This window comes from Corapipo altera, unplaced genomic scaffold (assembly GCF_003945725.1).
Source record: "Corapipo altera isolate COAL_440 unplaced genomic scaffold, ASM394572v1 76, whole genome shotgun sequence".
Lineage (NCBI taxonomy): Eukaryota > Metazoa > Chordata > Aves > Passeriformes > Pipridae > Corapipo > Corapipo altera.
The window spans coordinates 682,300-707,653 of NW_020884964.1; the positions used below are offsets into that span (position 1 = coordinate 682,300).

The following is a 25,354-nucleotide window of genomic DNA, read 5'->3' on the forward strand; positions in this document are numbered from 1 at the left end:
GGACTTGTGCTCCAGTCCCTTCACCAGCCTCATTCCTAAATTGAGGGGCCCATAACTGGACACTCAAGGTGCAGCCTCATCAGTGCCAAGTACAGGGAAAAAAAAATCACTTCCCTAGTTCTGCTGGCCACACTGTTCCTGACACAGGCCAGGATGCCATTGGCCTTCTTGGCCACCTGGACACACCGCTGGCTCACGTTCAGCTTCCTGTCAATCCAAACTCCCAGGTCCCTTTCTGCCTGGCTGCTCTCCAGCCCCTCTGTCCCCAGCCTGTAGCGCTGCAGGGGGTTGTTGTGGCCAAAGTGCAGGACCTGGCATTTGGCCTTGTTGAAACTCATCCTGTTGGAAATGCCCCCTGCCTGGGGGACACATCCATCCCCACAAGTGCTCCCCCAGCCCCAGTACAAGCTCCCAGTGGCAAAGCTACAGGCAGCCAGCAACATGTCCTTCACCTTGCACAGCTCTTGGTTTCAGTCAAGGGCTGTGGAATGCAGAATTTGAACTTGAACTCCCTCTTTTTCATGTCACTAGATCCTGTTTCTGCCAGAGGCAGGCAGCACCATATGGAGAGATGGGCAAGGAAAAGGTAAAAGCAGTGTTCATTCCTGTGTTCCCAGGAGTACTTCTGCAAGACAAACCATTCCAGTGCTTTCTTTGCTCCCTGTAAGAATGCTCAGTTTGGATGGAGGCCCAAGCTTAGCCCCTGCCCTAATCAGACTTTGCTGCCAGGCTGGCAAGTGCCCTATCATGCTGTCACATTACCACAAGACACTCTGCCTGCTTACAGCTCAGACCACGAGCTAGAAGCCAGCTTAGAGGGGCTGGGAAGAGAGAAAGGGAAGCCACACAGGCTGTTAGAGGAGCTGTGTCAATCACCTGTAGGCAGAGGCCTTGCTCTAACCTCATGGAGCTTGTGATGGGATTTGCTGGCAGTGACTGTGCCCCCATCCATCAGCCACACACCAATCCCAGTTGTAGGCCAGGGTGAGGGTGGTGTAAACTCCCACCGAGCATGGCTCAAGAAAAGTTTCAGTTCAAGGTAACTGCAGGTCTAGCAAAGGAGACCTTTTGATTTACCAGAGGCCCAGGCTCCTGAGCTCAGCTGAGGGCAGCTGTCAGCAGAGTAGTCAAGCATCTCAAGAGGGAGAGAAGCAGTTTTGTGGCACAAACCCCAAATCCTGCAACAGGACAATTCCTCAAAAAAGCAGGAACCCTTCACTTCTTATCTCTAAGGCTGGAGAGCAGCATGGGAACAGCAAAGCTGTCCTGAGTATACCAACAGACTGGGAACACACCTGCCCTAGCACAATGCTCTCCTTCTTCCCACGTGTCACTACCCCATCCTTATTATTTTTAGCTCCTCCAGCTGCATCCCAGTGTGCATGCTTGTACCAAAAATGCTCAGCCAGAATAAAAACCAATAGCCCTTAGCTTCTGGTGCCTGTAATTCAGCAATGGCCTGAGAAACTTGGCCCCAGCTGGTGCAGAACCCTCACGGGAGGAAGCACGTTTACAGCACCATCAGCTATACTGCACTTTGTTAAAGCTGAGCTACTTTCTGCATGTCGAAGTGAGGAACAACCCACAGGAGGCAGGATGGAAATCCCCCGCACACAAATTCTCGCCTTTTCTGAGAATTCAGCTTCTCAGCAGAGGGACTTGCACTGCCACCTCTCCCACAGCCTGAGCTGTGGCTCAGTACAAGGAACAGCTGAGATGGGGCCAGCAGAGGCAGCGACCTTGAGGCCCATAGGCACAAAAAAAAACCCTCCTGGAAAAAAAAAAAAATAAAATCAGTTTTGCAATCACCTGAGGTGGAAAAGCAGGCAATGGAGGGAAGAAACCAAGCAAAATGGAATTTGGAAAGACTTAACTGAAATACAGATATCCACTGCCTAAAGGCCAAAAGGGCTGACCCTCCAGTGCCAGCCAAAATTGAGTTGAAATCCAGCAATCTGACCGTTCATACATTCAGAAATGCCCAGCTTCTGTGTTTGGCACAACCATTTAATAGCAGAATTCAAAACTCAGTATGTTCCATTTTAGTCTTACGTGGAAAATCAGTGCAGGTGATAATCTAATTGTACAACAACATGTTAAAAAAATTTATTTTACATTATATACATTAGGGAACATATTTCAAAGCATTATCAATCACAACAATAACGCAGGCCATAAATCACTTTTAATTTAGTTTGGTTTTAGTGTATATTATCACAATAAAATATAAAGAACATATACAAAAAAAAGGAGTCATATGTGTGCATTTTGCTTAAAACTTGGCATTTACACACTCCACTGGAAAATAGCAATCAAAAGTACTTCTGATCAAAACTAAGTTCCCGTGATGCGTAGTAACCATTGTATTGTTTGAATGAGGTAGTAACTAAATTATTTTGGCCATGTGTTAACATCCTAAAATCAAGAAAAGTGTGAAAATGGTTATAAGGCCAAAAAAAAGTCAAAATGGCAACATCTTTGAGCCATTTCCACAATGTGGAATGTTGCTCCTTTTCATCGTGATATGAAACTATTTAGCAAGACGAACAGTATTACTAATTTTTATCATTGTATACACTAATAATTCAAACACCTATTGCAGAATTACAGCCAGGTACCACTAGTCTGGGACTGACACCCATCCATAAGGTATTGTTTTCAAGCATAGAGAAGTAATCATAAGGAAAGTTTTAATTAAATATAAAAATACAGGTGTTTAACTGGTTTGTTTCACAAAGAAAACTACCCAAGTAAACAAAAAAAGGAACTTTGAAGCCCAAGTCATATCCACAAAGTCACAGCTTACCTTTGTGACTAAATACATCACATCTTAATATATTGTGCAAACATGAACACCAGTGTGTTGTATCGAAATTAAAACAAGATTGTAATCTGATTACAGCCTTGGTTACAATTTCTAAAAGTTAATATTTATTTGTATTAGTAAATTACATATAATAAAATACAATAGTGTTGCTAAATGTACTATACTTGTTGCTAGCATCCCACTTTATAATAAACACATGAGACGTCCTTATAATAGTACCCCGATTTAATTTTTGCATCCTCAGTGACTTTTACATCTGTACAGGTAAGACACTTGTACTAAACAGGAGGACCTCTATCTACAGAAAGTCAGTGTAGGGCTTCAGCAAGAAGTTTCACTGAAAAATACTGCATATGTACAAAGATTACATAACAGTAAATTAAGCACTTCTGTGGTATTGTAATGCTTCTGTGTCCATACCACAAACAATTCTCATCTTCCTCTCATGCCACAATAAATTATAAAGTAACTGAAGTGGGGTTACTGCAGCTTTTGTGCAATTGCAGCCCGTCACGAGTGCTGCTGCAGCAGGAGTGTTCTCTTGTCACGGTGAGCTGCCTGCCACGTGCTGTTCTCAGTAACTGTTCTCATGCCCTGCCAGGATATACAAATTGCTGTTGGCTGTTGGGTTGTCCGTCGGCCTGCTCTCCAGCACCACGACCCTAAAATGAAAATTAAAAAAGCTACAATGTCAAGTAAGCCTTCACTTAAAAACAACCCTGGATATAACTGTAAACACTCTTTCCCAAGATCCAGCTGACTGGTTGTCATTTCCCTTTCCCTGGATGCCTCTAGTCCAAAAGCCACTCAAACCAAGCTCACAGTCTTGCACAGAGCAAGGTTTCCAAGAATCTCCCACAGCCTCTCTGGGATCCTGCTGCACTGTTGAACTACCACAATGTTTTTCCCTCTTTTATCCAGCTGGAATTTCCTTTGCTGTAACATACCCCTGTTGCCTCTCATCCTTTCAGTGAGGGCTTCTGAAGAGGATCCATCACTCCCCTACTTCCCAGGTTTGTGCTTTCCTGGAGCGTTGCAAAACGAATCCATTAATCAGGCTCCAGTTCTCAAGGCTGTTAGTCTGCCCTTTGCCACTGGAATGGCACATGAGCAAAGATGACACTTCTGTGAGCATTTCTAGTCTTTCTCTGAGCCTATGTAAGCCAACCCACAGAAACTTCTTCCAGCTCTGAAAGCCCCAGAGACAAAAATCTGCAGGCCTTGAGAATCCTCAAGGAAAAGATCTCTCCTAATCTTTTTCTTGCCACCCACTTTCAGCCATCACTGTAGACAGGAACTGGGTTAGCTGGACCCACACTACAATGACCATAAGGGATGTCCTAGGTCAGACCTTTCTCTTCAAAGAAGAGAAATTAGCAGTCACAATTTTGTTTCACGAACTGTTAAGAGATTTTTTCATCAGGCAAGAACTGCTAAAATTGCTAAATGGACCGGAAAGTTCATCATTGAATTCTCCTCCACAAATACCCTGAAGTGAAGGTAGATTGTGGGAAACTCAGATCCATCTAATTGTGCATTCACACAGGAAAGGTTGCTTGCTTCAAAACTATAGCTCAGAAAATCTCCCCTCTGCTCAATGCGCTCCACAAAGGGAATGACACCTCATGCCACGAGGCAATTCCCTCTTCACCAGAAGAAAGCAACATGCAAGCTTTTATTAGACTGACATCAGGTTTTTGGTTTTCAGAACCCCAATTCCTATGAACTGCCTAGAAAATGACACGTTACTGGAAAAAGGTTTCAGAGCTCAAGCACAAAACAGGTGAGAGCTGAAAGGAAAAGGGTATATGAAGTAATTGGAATGAATGTTTATTGCAGTGCAAACTCTTTAAACATTATCTCAGACTTGACAGACTATTAGAGCAAGCCAGAAATAGATGGGACCATATTTGGGGAAGAGGACATTATTTTTACAAGGCAATTTTTTGCAATGTCATTCTAAGATGACACATGAGTTTACTGTAAGCAGCATAAGACAGAGACAATTCTCAAAAGAAAAATTAAAGCCTATCTTTGCACTTGTGAATTCATTACTGGTGAAACTGTCACATCAGCATGCACTCCCCAGAAGACAAAACAGCTGCTGTTTCTGTGGCTGTTACAGAAGTACAAAGTTCGAAAACAGGACAGAGAAAGTTGAGGAAGTCAGTGACACTCCTAAAACAGCAGTTACTGACTCAGCAAGCTGCTATCTGATGGGTCACACAGACATGGTGTCAGTGTCCTGCCAAGCAGACACCAAAGAACAGCTACACTGGGAGTTACCAAGAGCTCTTACAAGACCTGAGCTGCCATACTAGGAGAAAAACTGGTAGATTTCCTTTCTGGAGGTGAAAGTGAGATATTTAAATTTTAAGTATTTTTTGCATTTGTCTCTAGAAGCAGATCTTGAAGAACTACTGCAGCAGAGCATCTGTAAGTAAAGATTTCATCAAATTAAACAAAAGAATTAAGTACAAAAAGGAAAACATTCCTGGAGATTGTGACTGCAGCTGAGTAAGAGCTTCTTGCATGACTGAGTACTTCTGGAAGCCCACAAACAGTTTTAGAAGACTTTTTTGTATTTATTGAAGAAAGAGAAGTAAACTTAAAGGACTGGAAGGTAGACAGGTACACAAAGGAATGTCTAAGATGGCTAAAAAAGAATTTGCAAGAAGCAAGGAAAAAGAACTTCTACAAGGTAGGAGAACATATATTATTCTTTTATTTCAGCATGTCATGTTTACTTAATTTCTTACCTGTCCGATCCCAGAAGCCTGAATATCCTCGTATTATCAGAAATTTCTTGTGTGATCTAGACAATAAAAATAAGTATTTACATGTTAAGTGCATAAGTGTTTTTGTTTTGTTTTTCAAATCAGCTTGGAGGAAAAAATTGACCGTGACTGATTTCACCAACTGCTGATTTAAATCTGATAGAGAATTTAATGCAACTGTCATTGTTAAATGAAATATAAGTTTTCTGTAATTTCTCCCACAAGAGCAGGGCTCAGCACAGTACTTGAACTACCAGTGCAATTCTCTTTACAGCCATGACTGAAATAGGTAGCTGTAGAGTGCAATTTGTCTCACTCTAGAGTGGATATCCAAAAATGGGTTAGGTAAATCTCGCATAAAACATATTTTGCTGAAATTCTGAATTATAGTAATAATGCACTAAGTTCATATGCTGAAAACCTTAGCAGAGAAACGTAATTAATTTGTGGTACTTATGCTCATTGTGACATTTCAGACTAGTGTCACAGAGCTTTGTTTTCCATGGGTGAATTGTATTTGTGTGATACATCTTTATGATCACATGAATATCAAAGCACCCAAAAACCCATAATATTATTCAATAAAGTCAACCAAAGTCCACTGCATGCTCCAAAGGATATCAAGTCACATTGTGAACAGGCAGCACTGTTTACAAAGTTCCTTTTCTACATGGCCAAATTTCACATTCTTGAGGAAAGCAGAGATTCTTCTCTCCTTCTCAGATCCTAGTAAAGTTAGCTGACCTAGTTAATTCACTTCCAGCACAGAGAACTTGCAAGAGAATTTTAATTCACAACAATGAAGTTCTCCACTTTGCTAAGAAAACTACTTCCTGCTTTCTGTGGGGCTTTTGCCCAAATTTTGAGCGTCTTGTCTCAGAATTCACACAGTTCCCTGTTTCATTCTTCCCACTCAATCAAACCATTGTGTAAGGAAATAACTTTGCCAGCGGCTCAAACCATACCCAGTTAGACCAACTGTATTATATTAGGGAACCTGAACTAATGGTGTCTTCAAAGAAAAAAATGCTGCAAAGTTAGGTCAGTCAGGTTTTTGTCCTGTGTTACCTCTTCCTACATACTACATAGTATAAAATTCCCCAAAAGGAACAATTATGGTCAAGACCTGAGCCTGGCAGTGAAGGCTTTTCATACTACAGATGAAAATTAGTTTATTTTTTTTCAATGGCTGTGGCTAGTAGGACAGAATAGATAAGGAATTTAAAAAGGCCCAAGAGGTTAACCTAGACATGTTCTACAGAGAAAAAGTTTTAGGTGGCTTGCTTTCTGTCAACAGCCCAGTTCTGCTTTCAGTTCTTCATTTAGGTGCTGTCTTTGGTTCGACAGTAACAGAGCAAGAAGCCAGTGTCCCTGATGCTTTACATAAACAACATCATGCATCCAATGCGTTGCAGCACCCTGGGCATGGCCTCTACCAGCTGAGTCAGAGCTACCTAGTACCAGCGGGTGGAGTAATGCTCTGAGCCCTGCAGAGTGCTGCCAGGAGGAGACTGCAACTTGAGAAGTGCTCAGGCATCTTCTCCTCAGGGTTGGTGCTAACAGCAGGAAGCTGCAGTTCACCAGTATGAATTCTCAGAAGGACAATCACGCCCAGAGATCAAACATGCACAGATGCCACATGAACCATCTGCACACTCAGAAATAAGTAGTCCCACTCTAGTCTTTGGTTCAACTTCACACAAAGAGCAGACCTACTGTCAGCACAGACTAGGTCAGCTGGGGCTTTGTGCAAGTCAGTGGAGTTGTATAACAGTGGGGAGTATCTGAGCTTGGCATGGTGTGACTTACCCTATGTGTACCTTAAAATTCAATTAGTCATAATGAGCTCAATTTCCCAGCCAATGAAACACTGATGAAACAACTGATGCAGTTTGTAAACATTCATTAACAACCAAATAAAAAGACTTACTAAAATCCTACAAAGTACAGCATTTTCACTAACAGATACGCAAGGTTTGCAGAAAGAAAAAAAAAAAATTTGGGAAGGTACTTATAATGGTTTAACTCTGTCTAAAAATCACATCAAACTGGCTAAAAAAGGGACTACTTTAGAAGAAAAATAATCCGTGTTCAGGTCAGTCTAAGAGTTTTCTCCTGAAAACGGAAAAATACTTCTTGTGAAACCTGACCACTAGAATCTTCAAAGTATTTGTAAGCCAAGAGAACATGGAAGAGACTAAAAAACATCACGCAACTCATTTGATGTTGTGACCAAAAGCTAAAGCTTAGCAGTGGAACCACTGGCAAAGCCCAAATTTTGGTATCCGTATGTGAGAGGCTAAGGGACTGACAGTGGTCTTCAAAGCAATTTAGGGTGAAGATTAATGGCACCAAGAACTAGGCTTGGATATTTTCTCTGGCATCCTGACCTGGTTTCTTGTTTCTGCTTTGCATGTTAGATGTGACGTGGCTCTTGCACAGTTCCACTAATACTTGTAGCTAATGAAAAAAGCTTAGAATGAGACTCCAGCTTCTAGGTCTAACCTGGGAAGTTACTGAAATGTTTTTACTCTTTTTCAGAGAACAGCATTATGCATTTATCCTCTACTTGGTTTACAACAGAAGCCAGAATTTGAAGGAAAATGCAGTACTCACTTCATTTGATCTAAAACTCCTTCCTTGCATGCCGTGTTTCCAGAATGCCAATACACTGTCTTGTAGACAGACTGGTAACAAAGAACATTGGAATCAGTTTTAAGGCATAACATCAACTTGTGCTTTTAAGGCCAAAAGCATGACTGCAATTTTGAAATCTGTAAACGTATGTTTTATTGTATCACATCCATCCACACAGACTGCAGAACATCTCACAAGAATCACTGAACCTGCTTCAAAAGTAGCTGCATTTTATTTGTTTAATGAGGAGGGTTTAAAAGGATTTCCACCTAACCAGAAAATGTTCTACATGTCTAGTCCTAAATGTGTCTTTTCCTTCGAAAAGGAAACCCCTTTAATACTTGCAGAAAATATATACTGAACTTTAACACAAGACTTACAGGAATGCTGCAATGCCATTTTTCACTTTCCCAGCAACTCTTGGCTAATATGGTCCTTCTGCAATACCAATACAAAGCTTTACAGAGCCCTCTGCTTCCCAGCCCTTCCCCCCAACGTCGTGACAGAGACTTGGATTTGAACCCTACGAAGGAAGTAGGTCTGGGCCTTCCTCAAAGAGAGGGCAAGTGTGTAGGACCCCAGGAAGAATCTGTCCCCCTGCATCTCGCATTCTGCCTCTGGGTTTGCAGGAAAGAGAGCAGTAGTCTTTGAAGACTCTACCAGCACAGAATAGGACACTAGTAGCTCATTTGTGACAACCACAGTGAGGACTACAATACATGCAGAGCTCCTACAGTGAGCAGCTTCAAGTACACATACTCCTTCCTTCCCCACATTCCTAACCATCAAGAGCCATAAAAGAAGTATTTTCCATGACAATGTTTTCTTGTCCTCTTCTCTGTGGGACATTATGTTTGAAGGGCCTGAAACTTTAAAGCTTCTCCTCAGAAATAAACTCCCTCCAATCCCTTACTATTTTAGTTTCCATTGTTCCTCCTCAACCTGTGCACACACCCCTCCTCACCTCTCTTTCAAAAACACATGATGCAATGTAGGTATGTAACCACTGGAGAACTGGTAAAATAACTTATTCTTTCTGTTTCACAAATCTAATTAATTCAGATCCTTTCCAAGGAAACAAAATTTATGTAACCTATGACATATAATTTAGTCTTTGAGCTACTTTATAAAAATGGACTGCATAAACACACATGCAAAAAGAGTTAGGCAGGAGTGATTCACAGAGTTTACATAGGTTGTATTAAGGAATTTCTTTAGAGGCTGAAGGTCTCCATCATACTCTCAAGATATTTAGCTTAATCAGGATTATTACTCCATTCAAAGTGCTCCTAGGAAAGCACATTACGTAGCATGCTGAACCTTTCACTGGGCCTTCTCACACAAAGTGAAATGAGTGAGATAGTGTTTCAAATGCCAAAGACTAGACAGCTAGCATCCTAATTATTACTGTCACATTAATCACATAACATCTCGAGTTGGAAGGGACCCATAATAATCACTGAGTCCAACTCCCTGCTCCTCACAGAACTACCTAAAACTAAACCACATGACTAAGAGCATCGTCCCGATGTTCCTTGAACTCTGACAGGTTTAGTGCTGCAACCACTTCTCTGGGAAGCCCGTTCCAATGATTGACAACCTCTCAGTGAAATGCATTTTCCTAACATCCAATCTGAACTTCCCCATATGCAGCTACATGTAACTTCCATGTGTCTTATTTCTGGTCACCAGAGAGGCGAAACCAGCACCAGCCCCACCACTGCTCCCCTTGAGGAAGCTGTAGACTGCAATTGATCACCCCTGAGCCATCTCTTCTCTAGGCTGAACAAACCAAGTGATCTGAGGTTCTCCTCTCAACTCTTGTCTTCAACACCTGTCACCATCTGGGTCACCCTCCTCTGGACACACTCAAATAGTCTGACATAATTTTTACATTGTGGTGCCCAAAACTGCAGAGTGGACTCCAGGTGAGGCTGCACCAGCACAGGGCAGAGTGGGACAATCACCTCCCTTGACCAGGTAGTGATGCTGAGCCTGATGCACCCCAGGACACGGTTGGCCCTTTTGGTTGACTCATCTTCAAACTGCCATCAATCCAAATCCCCAGATCTCTTTCCACAGGGCTGCTCTCCAGCCTCTCATCTGCCAATGTTTGTACATACAACCAGGATTATCTCATCCCAGGTGTGGAATCTACCACTTACTCTTCTTAAATTTCACATAGTTGGTGACTGCCTAGCTCTATAGTCTACATGGATATCTAAAACTAATAATGAAATCCAACTTACCTATTGATTCAATCTGAAAGTCAAATGTGAGCTCTGATGACAGTTTGCGGCTGGATTTTAACCTGCCTTGCAGATTCACTATTTTTATGCAGCCTAGACAATAAATAAGGATATGTTAACCAAGAATTATCTTCAATATGTGATCTAATTCAAAGACAGACGGTATGCATGTACACGCATACACATGTATTTAGCTGATACTAAAACTTACAATCCAAACACACCAAAATGGTATCTCTCTCCAGCTGTGTTACATGTACAACACTCGTCTCTGTAGTGTCTATAAAAAAATGACAGTGTTAGTTCATAACATAAATTAGCATGAAATCTGAAATGCAAGTTCTAAAAATTGAGACAATTTGATGGGTTAGTGTTTTTATCTACTTAAAATTTTCATCTTACCAGTGATATTTCTCTTCTCTTAGGCATGTCCACTTATCTAACATGTTGACTGAGACAGGAAAACTGAAGCTAAAATATTAAAGTACGGATTTAATCCAGCCTTTTCTAAGCCATGTCACAGAAGCAAATTCACATGTACATTGTTCTCCCTTCATTCTCTGTTGGTGTAATTTAATATTGCTATTACAAAAAAGGGCAGATATATGTGACTGTGTGACTACACACACTATGCTGTTTCATTGCACTTTTCTGTTTGTTTCTAAATTCTGCTACAGACTTATATATTACTACTTAATTCTTGCTGCTATTTGCAGACTTTCCATACCCAGATCTTCCAAAAATAACAGATTATTTAAGGAAGGGTTATTTTCTTCTTTTCTGGGTTACAGCTGCAGCAGTCTCCATCACAGTCAACAGGGATTTGATCCACAAGTGGACATTTCAACTCAAAAGAGAAGTGCAGTTTTGGTCTATTTGTTAACATTAAAATTACACATAAAGCAGCTCTTACTAATTCAACACTACTGCCAGTGATTCTGTAGGCATCTTTCACATAGAAAAGAGAAACTCAGTAATTCCATTAGAGGTGAGAAATTAGAGCATGTTACCTAAAATACAAAAGCAGCTCTCGGTTAAATTATAAAATCCATGGTTCTGCTGAGAAGCAAAAAACTCCTCAACAATGGCAGAAATGTGCTTATAAGATGGTCCCTCCATCTCTTTTTTGCTGTTTGGCTTGGAAGGTATACCAAAGGTAGATGCAGACACAATGAATGCATGCAACAGAAAGACTGGAGGATAAACATCTCTGCAACCACAGATGCGATATGGAAACATGCACTGCACTGGCTGAAGGATGTCAGGGGAGAAACCCCCCAGTAAGTCTCTGCCAGCTAATTTTTTTAAAATATCTTGATCAGACATTTACAAAATAATGTCAAATGATAAAAACTACTATTTGATGGAAACTATTTGAGACCATATAACAGGTTGCACAGAGGTGTGGATGCCCCATCCCTGGAATTGCTCAAGGCCAGGCTGAATGGAGCTCTGAGCAACCTGGTCTAGTGGAAGGCATCTCTGCCCACAGCAGGGGGGTTGGAAGTAGATGATCTTTAAGGTCTCCCTTCCAACCCAAATGTTTCTGTGATTCTGTATAGTACACACTTTCCTCACTAAAAAAAAAAAAAAAAAAAAAAAAACAAAAAAAAAACCTCTTTGATTGCATTATCACTCTCCTGCCAGCAGGGGACAGGAATAAATCAATCCAAGAAAAGGATTTAAACTGGAGCCAAAGAAATAAGAGAAAACAAGAACAGACACAACATGAGAACACACAAGTGATTAAAGGAAATTTAAAAAGTGAGTTTGGAAGGCACAATGCAATGCTAAATTTTCCACATTACAAAAAAACCAAACTGGGAAGGGATTATTAGTATTCCTGTACAATATTGAGAGAGAAATGACAACAGGACATTTTTCTTCAGCATGTTACTTTTATGGACTCCAGTATAAAGTCACACAGCTACACGAGTGAGTGAAAATAAAATGCACTCTCTGATGTCATTAAGTGCATTAACTGGCCATCCACTGTTCACTTTGGTTTTTTGTAACTATGCCTTAAACTGTATCAAAATCTGATGCTCTTTTCAGCAGCAGGAAAGTCAGTGAGTATCTTTCCTGGTAGAAACTGCTGTTCTTAATGAATTCTGCAGTAGACACTCAGCTGGACTCATACCTGCCTATGCCAGCACAGGGTTACATATAAATTCATCATGAATAGACAAGGGATCAATGTCTGGTAAAAACAAAGCTTCTAAACCTGCAGGCTATGACTAGGGTTGGTTCACTACTGCATCTAGGTTTAAGGGACAATCGTGCAACTCTAAAAAGGTAATTCTTAGCACACTTCTTAAAGAGAATTTCTGCTGTTGCTCAGACAGTGGCCTCCTCACTCAGTGCCCAGACTGGTGAGAGGGCAGATACCTGGTTTCCTGCTACCAGTTCTCATAATCCCTTTTGCTTTCCATAAACACCAGAAGAATGCTCTATCTCAGCAAGAGGCTGATAACACCACTTCTAACCACAGTGGCATATTATAGGAGAGCCAAACCACACCTTACAGAGATGTTGAAAGACATTGCTTAGAACGCAATTCTACTAAAATCTATTAAATAAACAAAAGTCATGGTGCCAGGGTAGAGCACAGAACAGCACAGTGGGTAATTTATAGAAATGCAAGAAACCGTAACTCTGTCCTCTGCTATATGAAAAATCTCAAGAAATCCAATCAGTTTAACAAGTAGAAACATCAAAAATGTGCATGTACAAGCAGGTACAACCAGATACTCCTTTAAACAGAGAACTTACAATGATCACTTAGTCTTAATGATTTAACCTCAGAGAAACCCACCTTTTAGTGCTTCAGCTATAACAGAAGAACAAAGAACATTTCTGAATGCAATTACAACAGTACACAAACCTGTTTCTGTAAACCACGAAGAGGTAGAATTTGGGTTGACAGTCTCAAACTTCACCACCTGGTTGAAGTCTCTTCCTCTACTGACACCAACACAAACTAAAGGGAATTCCTGCTCAGGGACTACCAGCATTTCAAACAATCTCAGTGGACAAGGTACAGGAAAATCTATGTGCTAGATTTAGAAACAAAAATAGATATTAGAAGGGAAACAAATGTCTGAGTTGCAGATGTTAGATATTTAAATTGCACGGCAGATTTTATGCCATACATTTTGTAACACTTATGTTTATTTCTTCAGATAACAGGAATTGATAAATACAAAAAGCATGACTTAAGAAGTTTAGAGCATCTCAGCATCTCATGGCAATTCAGTTAAAATAAGGTAGCATGTCTTTCATCATATGTGTCCTATGCAGCTGCCCACAGATTAAAAGAGTGCTCATCACTGCTCTCCCTGGCTACTAAGCCTCTAAGCCTTCTTTTCCAGGCTGATCAAGTTACAGCAACTGCCTTTCTACAAACGTGAGTCCACCCTGGCTCTGTCTCTTCAGGTGGTGTCAGATGGGAAGATGACAAGCACTTCTGGGCACCTCCAGTGTCACAAAACATAGAATAAGTAGCCACCTTCTCTCTGGTATGGGAGCAAGACCATTGTGAAGCAGTTTTATCACTTCAATCTGCCATGTCTCAGTCTGTCACCCAGAGTTTTCTATTGTGAAACAGAAGGGCAATGTTCATGGAGAGAAGGGCTCAGTTCTCTAACTGAATTGCACCATAAAAACATGAACATTCTTGTAAGTATTTTGAGTTAGTTAATATGACACATTTAAATAGCTATTTTAAATATAATCTAACAGAAACCAAGAGAAAATAATAAATCAAGAAATGGCTAATACTTGTATTCTTAACAAGTCACTACAAGATAAAAAAAACTGAACACAAGAGTAATTGTACTTTTACCTTGATTAACATAAATTTTTGCATTGGTTCGACCCATTCTAACAAAACAATGCTAGACTGTAGTGCTCCACAAAGGTACTTGTGGCCTGTGTAGGGATTCCTCACTGTCAAAAAAGGATATAGAATATTAGTGTACTAAGCACATACAAGTTATAAACAATTTCCAACCATGTCACAAAAAACCAGTTGACTGTATACATATTTGAAGTGTCTTGGCTCTACTATGTTGGTTTGCCCAAGCTATCTCGAAATCATCATAAGCAGCTGTTAAAGAATGGCTTTTTCTATGACACTGACAATTATTCAGCAGGCAGTGAACAACCACTGTCACTCGAGAACAAGTTCAGCTGCCCTTCAAGCACCCTCATGGCGAGTCTGAAATCCAGGAGCTCTGTATTTCTGATGAACACTTCTAGATAATCAGGAAATTCAGCTGAAACTGAAGAACAACAGAAAAGCAGAAGTGCTGCTCTTCCACTGTTTATCAGAACTCAAAAAGGGGCAGAGAACAAAGTTGCAAAATCAGGCACTGTGAAATCTGAAGTTTCTCAACTTCAGTTCTACAATATTGACAAAATTTCACTCCTTAAGCACTACCAACATATCCTTTAAGACAAACAAGTGTTATTTTGCACTTTGTACAAATACATCTAAAGACCAGATTTTATTATGCAGCAAAGTGACTGTGGGTCATCAGGCACTTAACAACACAGTTAAGATAACAAGTGAAATATGCTCATGCTACCTTATTGACACATAAACCTATCAGAAATCCCTTGGCACCTTAAACATCAGCGCTTAATTTCATTAATCCAATTTCTCACTCAACATCAGTCAGACTGACTGCAAACTGCATCAAATAATGCTTGGTGCAACTCTTAGCAAGGCTGAACTCAGCAGCAGAAACCACAAAACATGCAATTACCAACACCTAAAAGGTGCAGAAAGACCAGACGTGCTTGTCTTTATCTGCCTCCTGTGACACTCCAGCTTCCCCAAGGCCAAAAGCAGACTTATGCTGCCAGCAGGAATGGAGGCTCAGGCTGCACAATGCAAGCTGTGCAGAGGGGAATCTGTTGTTTCTCCCTTTGGACATGCCTTTTGCAGCCACCCCTTGTTGCCTTCACAAATTATCACTTACACCTCTCATGCAAGAAGGGCTCCAGGCTTATCAGGCTAAGCTATCTCTGAATGTCAAGACTCCCCCTCATACTGTCAAGTACTACGGCACCCTTGTTAAACTCTGTGCCTGACAGGACAGAAATCACAGGATCACAGAGCAGCACAGTACTAGGTTTCTCATTTTATAAAGAGAAACATGGAAACATATGGACTTCCAAATTAATTTTCATGTCAGAAAGCAAGCATTCATACATACTCTGATCCCTGTCACTCCACCCCTTTGGGTGTTCCCTTCAGTATCCATTAACACTCACAGTTTGACTTAGATACTTCATTTAGAGCTCAGGCTGGACATACACACAAACACATCACTATGTACATATCACTAACACCCTACCATACCTTAGAGATATTAAGGGTATCAGGATAAATTACATGCTCTCTTACCACCAAGTCTCTGAAAACATCCTGGGTAATAGAACTCCTCACACAAACATTTGATTATGGAATACCAGGTAGAACATTTCCGGGACACAAGAGATCATCTATAGTTACCTTTCCTGAGATTTTTGTTTGTTTGTTTTTTAAATCTATCTTCCTCCCTTAACACAGTGCAGCTTTGAGATTTCAGAAGATGGCACATTATTGAACACATTATAAATGCTTCAGAGACAACACTGTCCTCAAAGAATTGAAAATACTCCTTGCTTTTTATCATCCAATATTGATAACTGAAACTTGTGCTAGGAAGTCATACAGCTTAATCCTGATGACAACTTCTTTAAGTTGCTCCATCCATGGAGATTGGGTTCTTCCTCAGGACTGGTTTAAATTTTGACACCATTCTGCTTCTCTGCATTTCTTGCAAATTGTCTTTAAATATAAAGAGTTAAATGGGAAAGTTTAATTACTTAAACACAAGGACTAACCTGAATGAGCTCACTGTCTGCAAATGCATACTTTCATAGCAATGACAAAAGTCTCTTCTCCCTTCACCTCCTAGACCTGACACAGTAATCTTAAATACTGCCACCATTTGTATTGCTTCTTCATACTTATTCTCCAGATCTTTACTTACCAACACAACACTTTTGACACCATTTAGTGTCAGGAATTTTTGTAGATACTGCAAACTTCCTACAAGAGATAAACACAAAATTATTGATCAACTTAAACAATCAAGTGAATTTGCTTTTTAGACAGTTGCTGATGGAAAAATATTAGCCTCACTTAAAAACTAAAAATATATCTGTTTGTATATTTCTTCTCAAAGTAATATGCCTAGAACATACATGGTGATCTCTCTGTCAGTACGATGTGCTACTAAGTTTTAACTGCATTCATGATGCTGCATAAGTCAGGAATGGAGAGGAATAGGTACCTCACTGCCTTAAAGTGTCATTTACCACTCTCTCTTGCTATTTAATTACATGTATTTATACAAGTGCCTGGATAGTCTATTGGTTCTGCCCTGATGATTATTCTTTGTAATGCTGTAACATTGCATCTTGTGCTGGATACTACACAAACTCCACCCTTGTCCTAAGACTCTGTAGTTCAAAGACAAGACATGTGGACACAAGGAGTGTGGGAAATTATACCATACTGGATAGTTTGCTGGGACACAGTCCTCACAAACCAATAGTTTGTAAGGCACACATTTTCAAAGGCAGCATTTCGAGAGGAGGTAGGAAGAGGGACTAGAAGGCAGTTTTGCAAGATCTTTTCCTCACGTGCAGGGGATACTCCCTGAGAAATCATGAAAACAATTACTTGGAAATTTATCAGATAAGCCAGGGAAGATGTTATTTGCTGGTAGTGGGAATCACAGTTTCTACACAGTCTAGAAAGACAACAGGCAGTATTGAGACTGAACACAGTAGTCTTGACAATAAAAATAACTAATTTGATGCTGTGGAAAAGATGGGAATAAGTGGATTGAAAGACAGAGGCTGCACTCAAAGCTATGAATTGGGAAAACAGCTGTACAGCGTTTTGAATGGAGCTGTCCAGAAGTGACTGATAATGCAGCAGGTCTGAGCAGCGTGAAAACTGAGTACTGGTCACAAATTTTCCTGGGAACAAGTCATGGAAGATTCGAAAAGAACTGCTCAAGAACACTCTAGGGAAAGAAGTCGGAATGGAGACTTAGCACAGGCATATTTTCTGCTAATGAATGTTTGCCTACCAATTATCATAAGTTGAGCTTAGACCATTTTGCAAATGAATATACAAGCCTCACAAATGACTTCAAATTCTATTTTGTATTGCAATTTCTCTACCAAAAACTTTGCTTTTAACATATGTACATTTTTCATGCAGCACTCATCATCACCGTATCCAGGAACTTGTTTAAGAATACACTTTATTGGGAGTCTGGTAGGGAAAAAAAAAAAAGAAAATGTTCTTCACACCTACTTCAGATGTATGTCTTCTGCCTGGCTAAATGTTACTACACTGAATCCTCAGAAGTAAACCAGCAAAATGGATTATCTAAATTAATCTCTCCTGCTTTTGACTGACTGGCTTGGCACTTGCACATTCAGGTTGTGCTGCATTTTTCTTGGGAAGTGACATGACTGGACAAGAAATATTCTGAGCCCTCTGCAACTCAGGTGAGGTGTCATTCCAGGCTGAATATAGTATGAAAGTTTTGCTAGCATGATCCTTATGATAATTACAGTTATTAGTCCACTGTTGATTCACTCCTCAAACCAAAGTCACCCAGCCGAAGTCAAATTTAGAAGAGAGAGGTGCAGAACAGTGGTGCAGGTACACAGAAGATAACAATTCAAAGCACAAATCATCTCTTAGTTATTTAGAATTTACCCTCTAGGAAGAACACAATTTTCAGACAAGCATTGCACCATTATGTTTGCAGATAACTGAACAAGAAGCCTTCCCCAAATCCAAGAATTGTTAATAGGCTGTTAAGAGAACCAAAGGTAGCAAAGATTCAAGTTTTTTATAATATAATTTCCTAACAAAAATCCTATTATATTAGAAAATACAGTGTCTCACTATGCACTTCAAGAACCAAAGATTTTTCTGCAAACTAGATTAGTGCTACTACCTCCTCCTCTTGGGATTTGAATGGACTACCAAGGCTTGCTTGGCAGTGTCCTGGTTCTGGTCAGGACAGGTTCTATTTTGGCAGTAGCCAGGAGGGGCATGGCTAGGACACAGAGGTTATTCTATACCACCTCGGGTCATTGCTGGGGACAGAGGAAAGGAAGTCTCTTCTGGGGAAAAAAGGATCCCTTCTGGGTGTTGTTTCTGTGTTGCTCTTTCTTGTACCCTCTGTCATTAGTATTGTTGCTGTTACTGTTCCTTCTTATCTCATAGCTGTTTCCAGTAAATTGTTCTTGTCTCAACTCACGATCTTTACCTTCTGTGCCTCCAATTCTCCTCTCTATCCCACTGCAGGGGAGGGGGAGGGAAAATGGTGGAGGGAGCACTAAATTGGAGAAGACCACTCCTAAACTGACAGGCAGTCAGCACTGTACCCAGTTTCTGGAATTTTGTATGCACTCGTTAGTAAATAAAGTTGGAGGGGAGGGACTGCATGCACAACATACTGTAGGTACCTAGAGGCAAAAGTATCTTCTACGCTAGCCTGTCAAAAACGACCAGCCAACAATGTTAAATGTGTGCTCCAGTTCTACTCTTCCCAGCTTTCAAAACATCCCGTGAGCCCATTCCCTCTGCATCCTCACACTTTTTTTAATAGAACTGAAAGATATTGCCTAGAGTACCTAATGTAAGATCATTTCTACATGCCTGAAATATCACAGGTACAATACTGACCACAGGTTTTATTTAGCACCAAGAACAAGCAGGATTTACCATACTAGACCTGAAAAGAGCTATGCTCTGAGCTATGCCCAGAAACAAGAGGCTAGGTGACAAGAAGGTAAGATGTACCAAAAGCCATTTCTCTAATAAGAGTATATTCACATCTTGTTTTGTGTAAATGTAGGGGTTAACCCTCTGATTAATGCACACATGAGTGCAACTTGTAAACAGAGCTCCACATTATTTGGTATTCCCAGAGTTTCACAAGCATATCCTGAACTCTCACAATTAAGATATTCTGATATATCTGATGAGAGGTACTTACCTGGGAAGTATTCGATCAGGAAGTTTATGTGCTGGAATAGCAACAGGTAACTTTTGCATTTGCCTTGCATAATCAAAGAGTCCTGGTAGATTATGGGAATAAAGCTGAGAAGCTTTACCTGGAAATTAGAAAACCAACCACACTTCAAATACAAAACCAAATGTTTACCAACACTACCATTCAAAGATAGCCCAGTAACTTACCAGATATTGATAACAAACAATTGTTCATGACATATAACCACGTACACCTTCGAGGAAATAGCTGACAAATAGAAGGAAAAACAAAGAAGTAGTATTCAATTTGATATACACAAGATATTAATCAATTAGTATCTGCATAGATGACAGGACAAAACTAATATTGACTTGCTTTTTGCAGCAGAAATTAGCTTAAGCCAAGTAATGTTTACCTGGATTCCAGAGTTAATTCAGAGTAAATCTTAGGCACACATGCGATATTTAACATATGCATTAACATTTAGACAATTAGCACATTTTATACTCATGTCTTCAAGTACACTATAGTTATTCCACAAGATGTCAATATAAAGATCAATCAATCCTTTTTCAAAAACTTTAAAAACCACCACATTTTCTCCTTCAAAGAAGAAAAGCTTAACAACATAAACTTCAGTAAGTAAAGCATGGTCAACAAACCACAGCCATTCTAAAGCCTGTGATAGTCCAAATCTCTTGACACAATTAAAACTGGCACTTTGAAGGGACTCTCCACCTGCATGATTACACATTTCACTTCAGAGATCAACAGATGCAACAAGTGGTCAAGGCAGAACTGTTACTTGTCAAATCCTGCAATTACTAAAAAGATGAGGATGAAAGCAACAAGACATCCCTTAAAAAAAACCAAACAAAACCAAACCACAACTACTTTTTTTCCCCTCTCACCTAACTTCTGGAACTTACTGGCACAAGATGTCATGGAGGTGGAAAGTATCAACAGCCTAAACAAGGGATTAGAACATACTTATGTTCAGCAGGTCCAAAAATGGACACAAAAAGCAAATAGGCAGGGATCCTCCAACATCTCTGATTCAATGACTGTAGTAGAGTCTGAGGAGAACAGACAGCAGACAGTGACCAAACTCACGGGCATTTCCCACTGCCACTTTAGGAAACAGACTATTGGGCTAGACAGACCACTCAGGAGGACCATTCTTTTGCTCTTAAAAAAACACCCAAAACACTGAAGAAAACAAGAAACCAACTCCCCTAAAAAGAGATTCAAAGATTAACCTTGAAGGTATTCTAACTCCTGGAAACATATATTACTTCTGCTTTGTCCACTGGTGAAGTGGAATGCAGTGAAAAATAATGAAGGATACTACTTTGACTTTTATACTGAGTTGTATCAGACTCAGAGTAAACGATGACATAAAACACAAAACTTGAAAATGCTATTAAGGCCCTATTGACTGTTGTCATAAATAATGATGTGACAAATGATTAGCACAGAGGGTGCACTTCTATTCCAGAAATCTTCTCATAATCTAAACACACTCTAAGAAACACCTACGGTAATAATCTACCAGCCTGCTTGTATCAAAATCTAAAATGCAAGTTTGATTGACCTTCTGTAGGTGCACAGCATATTGTGATTTAGTAGGTTTGGATCTGAGGATTAAAGAACAGCAATTCTTCAACTTAGCAGGTTAACTGACCATTCACTCCATTCCTCTTGTTCCACAGTGGTTGTTTTAGCAAGCAACTGTTCTTGTCTTTAAGTGCTCATTAAACACTTCCCCGAAAGCTCAACTAGACCACACACTACATGATTTTCATTACACCTGTTCTCTTTCCTTGCCAGTTAAAAACCAAACCAAAACCAAACCCCAAGGAGCAAAGACAAAAGCCAAACAAATCTTTCCTTGGTCTACCGAGCCTACAAGTATTATTGCATTAGTGATATTTCTCACGGTGGGTTTTACAACTGTAGTGCAGCAGCAGAGACGTTCCTGAGCTAAGTTTAAACTAGGTAACTCAAGCACCAGTACGAATATGGGTTACATGGAGCTCAGTTCAAGCTAGCTAGGCCTCCCTCTCAACAAACAGACATATCTACAACATCTGGACCCTGGAAGATGAACAAACACCAGTGCCTCCAGCTTACAGTATGAAGGCTGTCCTTGCAAAATCCTCCATCTTGATAGCAGATGCATAGCTCCCTAAGTTAGGGAGAAGGCAGGAAAGAAAACAAGTCTCTTAGAGAGTAACAAAATAGCTGGTGAAGACACCATACAGAAAAACCTGCAATTGGCATTTTCCCCCTCCCCAGTATCCCCTCAAAAAAATTACTTTTTATAAGACTCTGCAGAGACAGAGTTTTAGGTGGAATTCAATAAGCTGAGTCTCACCAGAAAGCAGAAAAGTTGCTTTTAAGACCAAAAGAATGGAATCTAGCGTATAAAGGATCTCTTTTCTTCCCTGTAGCTGAAACACGTTTGTTGCAAAAATTCTATATTGTACCAAAGCTTTAAGAAAAATAGAAACTTTCAACCAAAATATATCAGGGAAATTCCTTACTATTTACCTAATCATTTAACTGCAGACCAATGCACTGTGATGAAGTTCAAAACACTGATAAGTGAAGATCTCCTACTTGAACATGGTTCAGCCTACAAAGCACTCAAACGTGACTGAAAAGTATCCTCAATAGCAAACATTTAAGATAATTCTCAGCGTAGCTAGTGCCTAGATAAATGTAGTAAAAACTACTTTTACAAGGATTATACAACATTAATCTGAGTGGTTTAAAAAAGGGATGTATTTTTTTTTTTCAAAAATATCAAACCAGAAATATACCTGCTCCATTGATGTTTCATGAAGTTCATTGAGGTTCAGCGTGTAAATACCTTCTTCTGCACCAAATATCAAGTACTGATCTGCAAATAAAAACAAAAAAGCTAGAAATCCTGATTTCAGGGAGGTGTATGTGCAGCTCTTTACCAAAGTAAGACTTAAACCAATTAGACACACTGAAACAAAGCAAACTATAATAGTTAAGGTATTTGAAAACATGGAAAATTAATCCTACTAAGGAAGCTTCAATTTCTGGATGGGGTTGTTTTAAGACATTAGGGAAGATCAGTCTTTTTTCTTCATGACTAACAACTGAAATTAAAAAAAGTTATTCAACCAAAGCAAGAACTCATGTGGATAATTTCCACATATCCTATTTAGACATTTCCATATATTATGTGAAATATTCATTGCCCTCTTCTGGAGTACTTCTACAGCAGTATCGAGTAGAACATTTTCTCAGTACTTTGTGGGTGCCTCACTTGAACATAATCCAAACCCTGGATTGTATTAGGCATGCAAACAAGACAGACATCTCTTACTGAGATGATGTCAACTGCAAAAAATTGACTTCCATAATTTCAATTTCTAAAAAAACCTAAGTGTTTTCTTGTTGACTAGCTCAGTAGCATGTCTGTGGAGTTTATAAGCAAAAGGTGTAACTGCAGACAAAGCAAGTACAATGTTATCAATTATCCCTTTCATCAGGCAAGATAATAAAGCACTAGAATGTATGCAAAAATAAATAGTGGTAGAATCCTGTAGGACCAGAAAAATCTAGGGAAAAAAACACAAAAAAATGAACAATAAAGAAACAAATCTCAACTAGGACCTCTGAAAGTCAGATTTTTAAAAAATAAATTAGGATTGGCATCCTTTGGGTTAAAGTGTTAAGAAGAGCTTTTAACTTTGATATTTAATTTATTCTTTTTAATCACAGCAAAGATCTGCACCAAATATATCTTCATTAAAAGAACACCATAACTTCAGACAGCACAATTAAAGACCAACTCCTGTTTATGTGAATATATGTCTGTTTTAAAAGGAATAGTCTTGCTTATCTAGGCACTCCTGAAATCCAAGGAGGGGACAAAAAGGGTAAAATATTCATCACATAGTACCTCTTGTATCTGGATTTATCCATGAAGTTGCACAATGAATTTTTAATGGACAGCCATTGAAAACCTTTGAAAAGCAAGCACCCATCTGTAGAAGTGAAAACAATTAAATATTGAAAAATTAAAATGTTACATTTCCAGTAGGGTTATTTTTACTTCAAGTAGTAACAAAAGGTTAAGAGTTGCCATGTGGGAAATAACCTCATCCAGAAAACAAGTTGATGAAGTTAGTTTAAAATCAGATGAACTCCCCGTTTGGTGCAGAGCACAACTACATAAATACACTGTCCAGCACACATGGAGGAGAGTGGTGAAGGCAGAAACAAATGGTCCAGAAACAGTAAGACTGGCTCTTCTGATCACAGTGCTGGTTAAAAGCACAGTGACAAGTGTACACAGATGTTACAATAAAATTCTAGTTTGCTTTATTCCTCGAAGGTGCACATGGGTATCTGCAACACTTACTTCCAGCCCTAAGGCATCTGTGAATCCTGTCTTCCGAAGTTTTGAACCCTAGAGCTATTTAGCTTAAACTTGGAGCTATTTGCAGTTCCTGGGAGAGATCAGCTCCTCAGATCACTAGGTACCTAAGTACTAGTGTGACATTACTCATATAACTATCACTCACTTTTTTAAAGAAGTAGGCAAACAAAAAACCTTCACCCCAATAGCACAAAACTAAGGGTGATTTCTAAAATACCATACAGTTGTTTAGCATTTCTAAATGATATTGGATTTTATAATTAAAAAAAAAATACTACAAACATTCAAAAAATGTACTCTGTCAGTTTAGTAAGAAAACACATCCTTCTTCCAACATGCATTGATATGACTCAGCAATACTCACGTGTACTTTAGGTGTGGGAGGAAGGCCATTACTAATTGGTTTCTAGAAAATAAAATTTAAAAGTATGTTTACACACACATGCACACTAAGCATGAACATGCATATTTTCTCCCCATGCATGTTTTCTGTAACGAAAACAGAAGTAAAAAATTTTTTCAGAATGCTGTCAAAAGTACTGGATAAATAATTAAGCATAATTACATTAAGAGAAAACAAAAAGCCAATACTTACATCTGCATAAGAAACAGATACAAAACACTCCCTGCAGATTTTTAAGACAAATAGTTGTCTTGTATATTTCTACACTACACTAATGGAAGGCACTGGGCACCTACTGAGAAATTCCACTGTGCCCAATGCCATAGGTACTAGACCTGAAAACCTTGGTTGAACTTTGGCAACAGTCCCATTTGTAAGCATGAGGTGAGACTAAAGACCTCCCTTCCAACTGACAGTTCCATAATTCTGTATGAGTTTGCCGACCACGTGCCTCTAATAACTACACACCACAAACTACCAGCATCATTTTCTTTCATTAAAAATCTTTACTATGATTCCCTAATATCTCCTCAGCGAATGTTTGCATAACCTTATGCAGCATTCTCACATTGTGACGGTGCCTGTAAGAATACCATATCCAGTACTATGGAGTTGATTGCTCAATTGTTCAGTATTACAGCATTAAATTTTACCAATCAGTACTACATGCATTTTCTTCTATCAGTATCAATTTCTCTTCTTTTGAGAAGCAAAAACATGCTTCTCAAGAAATGTATTTTACAGGTAACATGGTAAACTTCAAACACACAATTTCAAATGATAAGTTCAAAGCTGTTCAGGTAATCCTACATTCCAAAGTACTGCCAGTATTACTGGCATTCCCTTAAAACAAAACAAAGACCTAGACAATGTTTCTGGTCTACTTCCTCTTCATTTCTCACAAAAAAAGTGACATTTCCAGCCTCACCCTTAGAAGAAGCCCCCAAAGAAGACA

The 25,354-nt window shown here is 39.6% G+C and overlaps 1 protein-coding gene across 7 annotated transcripts in view; it reads right to left on the minus strand.

Annotated features, from left to right (window-relative positions):
* Positions 1 to 1,989: 1,989 nt before the first annotated feature.
* Positions 1,990 to 25,354, minus strand: part of MAP4K3 (mitogen-activated protein kinase kinase kinase kinase 3) — a 76,616-nt gene continuing 53,251 nt past the window's right edge. For 6 of the 7 annotated variants that reach the window (XM_027664548.1, XM_027664545.1, XM_027664549.1 and 3 more), the window contains 13 exons: positions 24,361 to 24,402; positions 23,517 to 23,601; positions 22,399 to 22,478; positions 19,780 to 19,840; positions 19,577 to 19,694; positions 16,535 to 16,593; positions 14,335 to 14,438; positions 13,375 to 13,546; positions 10,702 to 10,770; positions 10,491 to 10,583; positions 8,221 to 8,291; positions 5,587 to 5,642; positions 1,990 to 3,489 (listed from right to left, as the gene is read on the minus strand). In XM_027664548.1, the coding sequence (XP_027520349.1) occupies positions 3,402 to 3,489; positions 5,587 to 5,642; positions 8,221 to 8,291; positions 10,491 to 10,583; positions 10,702 to 10,770; positions 13,375 to 13,546; positions 14,335 to 14,438; positions 16,535 to 16,593; positions 19,577 to 19,694; positions 19,780 to 19,840; positions 22,399 to 22,478; positions 23,517 to 23,601; positions 24,361 to 24,402 (1,098 nt within the window). In that variant the 3' untranslated portion in view covers positions 1,990 to 3,401. The remainder of the gene's footprint in view (positions 3,490 to 5,586; positions 5,643 to 8,220; positions 8,292 to 10,490; positions 10,584 to 10,701; positions 10,771 to 13,374; positions 13,547 to 14,334; positions 14,439 to 16,534; positions 16,594 to 19,576; positions 19,695 to 19,779; positions 19,841 to 22,398; positions 22,479 to 23,516; positions 23,602 to 24,360; positions 24,403 to 25,354) is intronic. The other variant, XM_027664546.1, reaches the window with a different exon arrangement.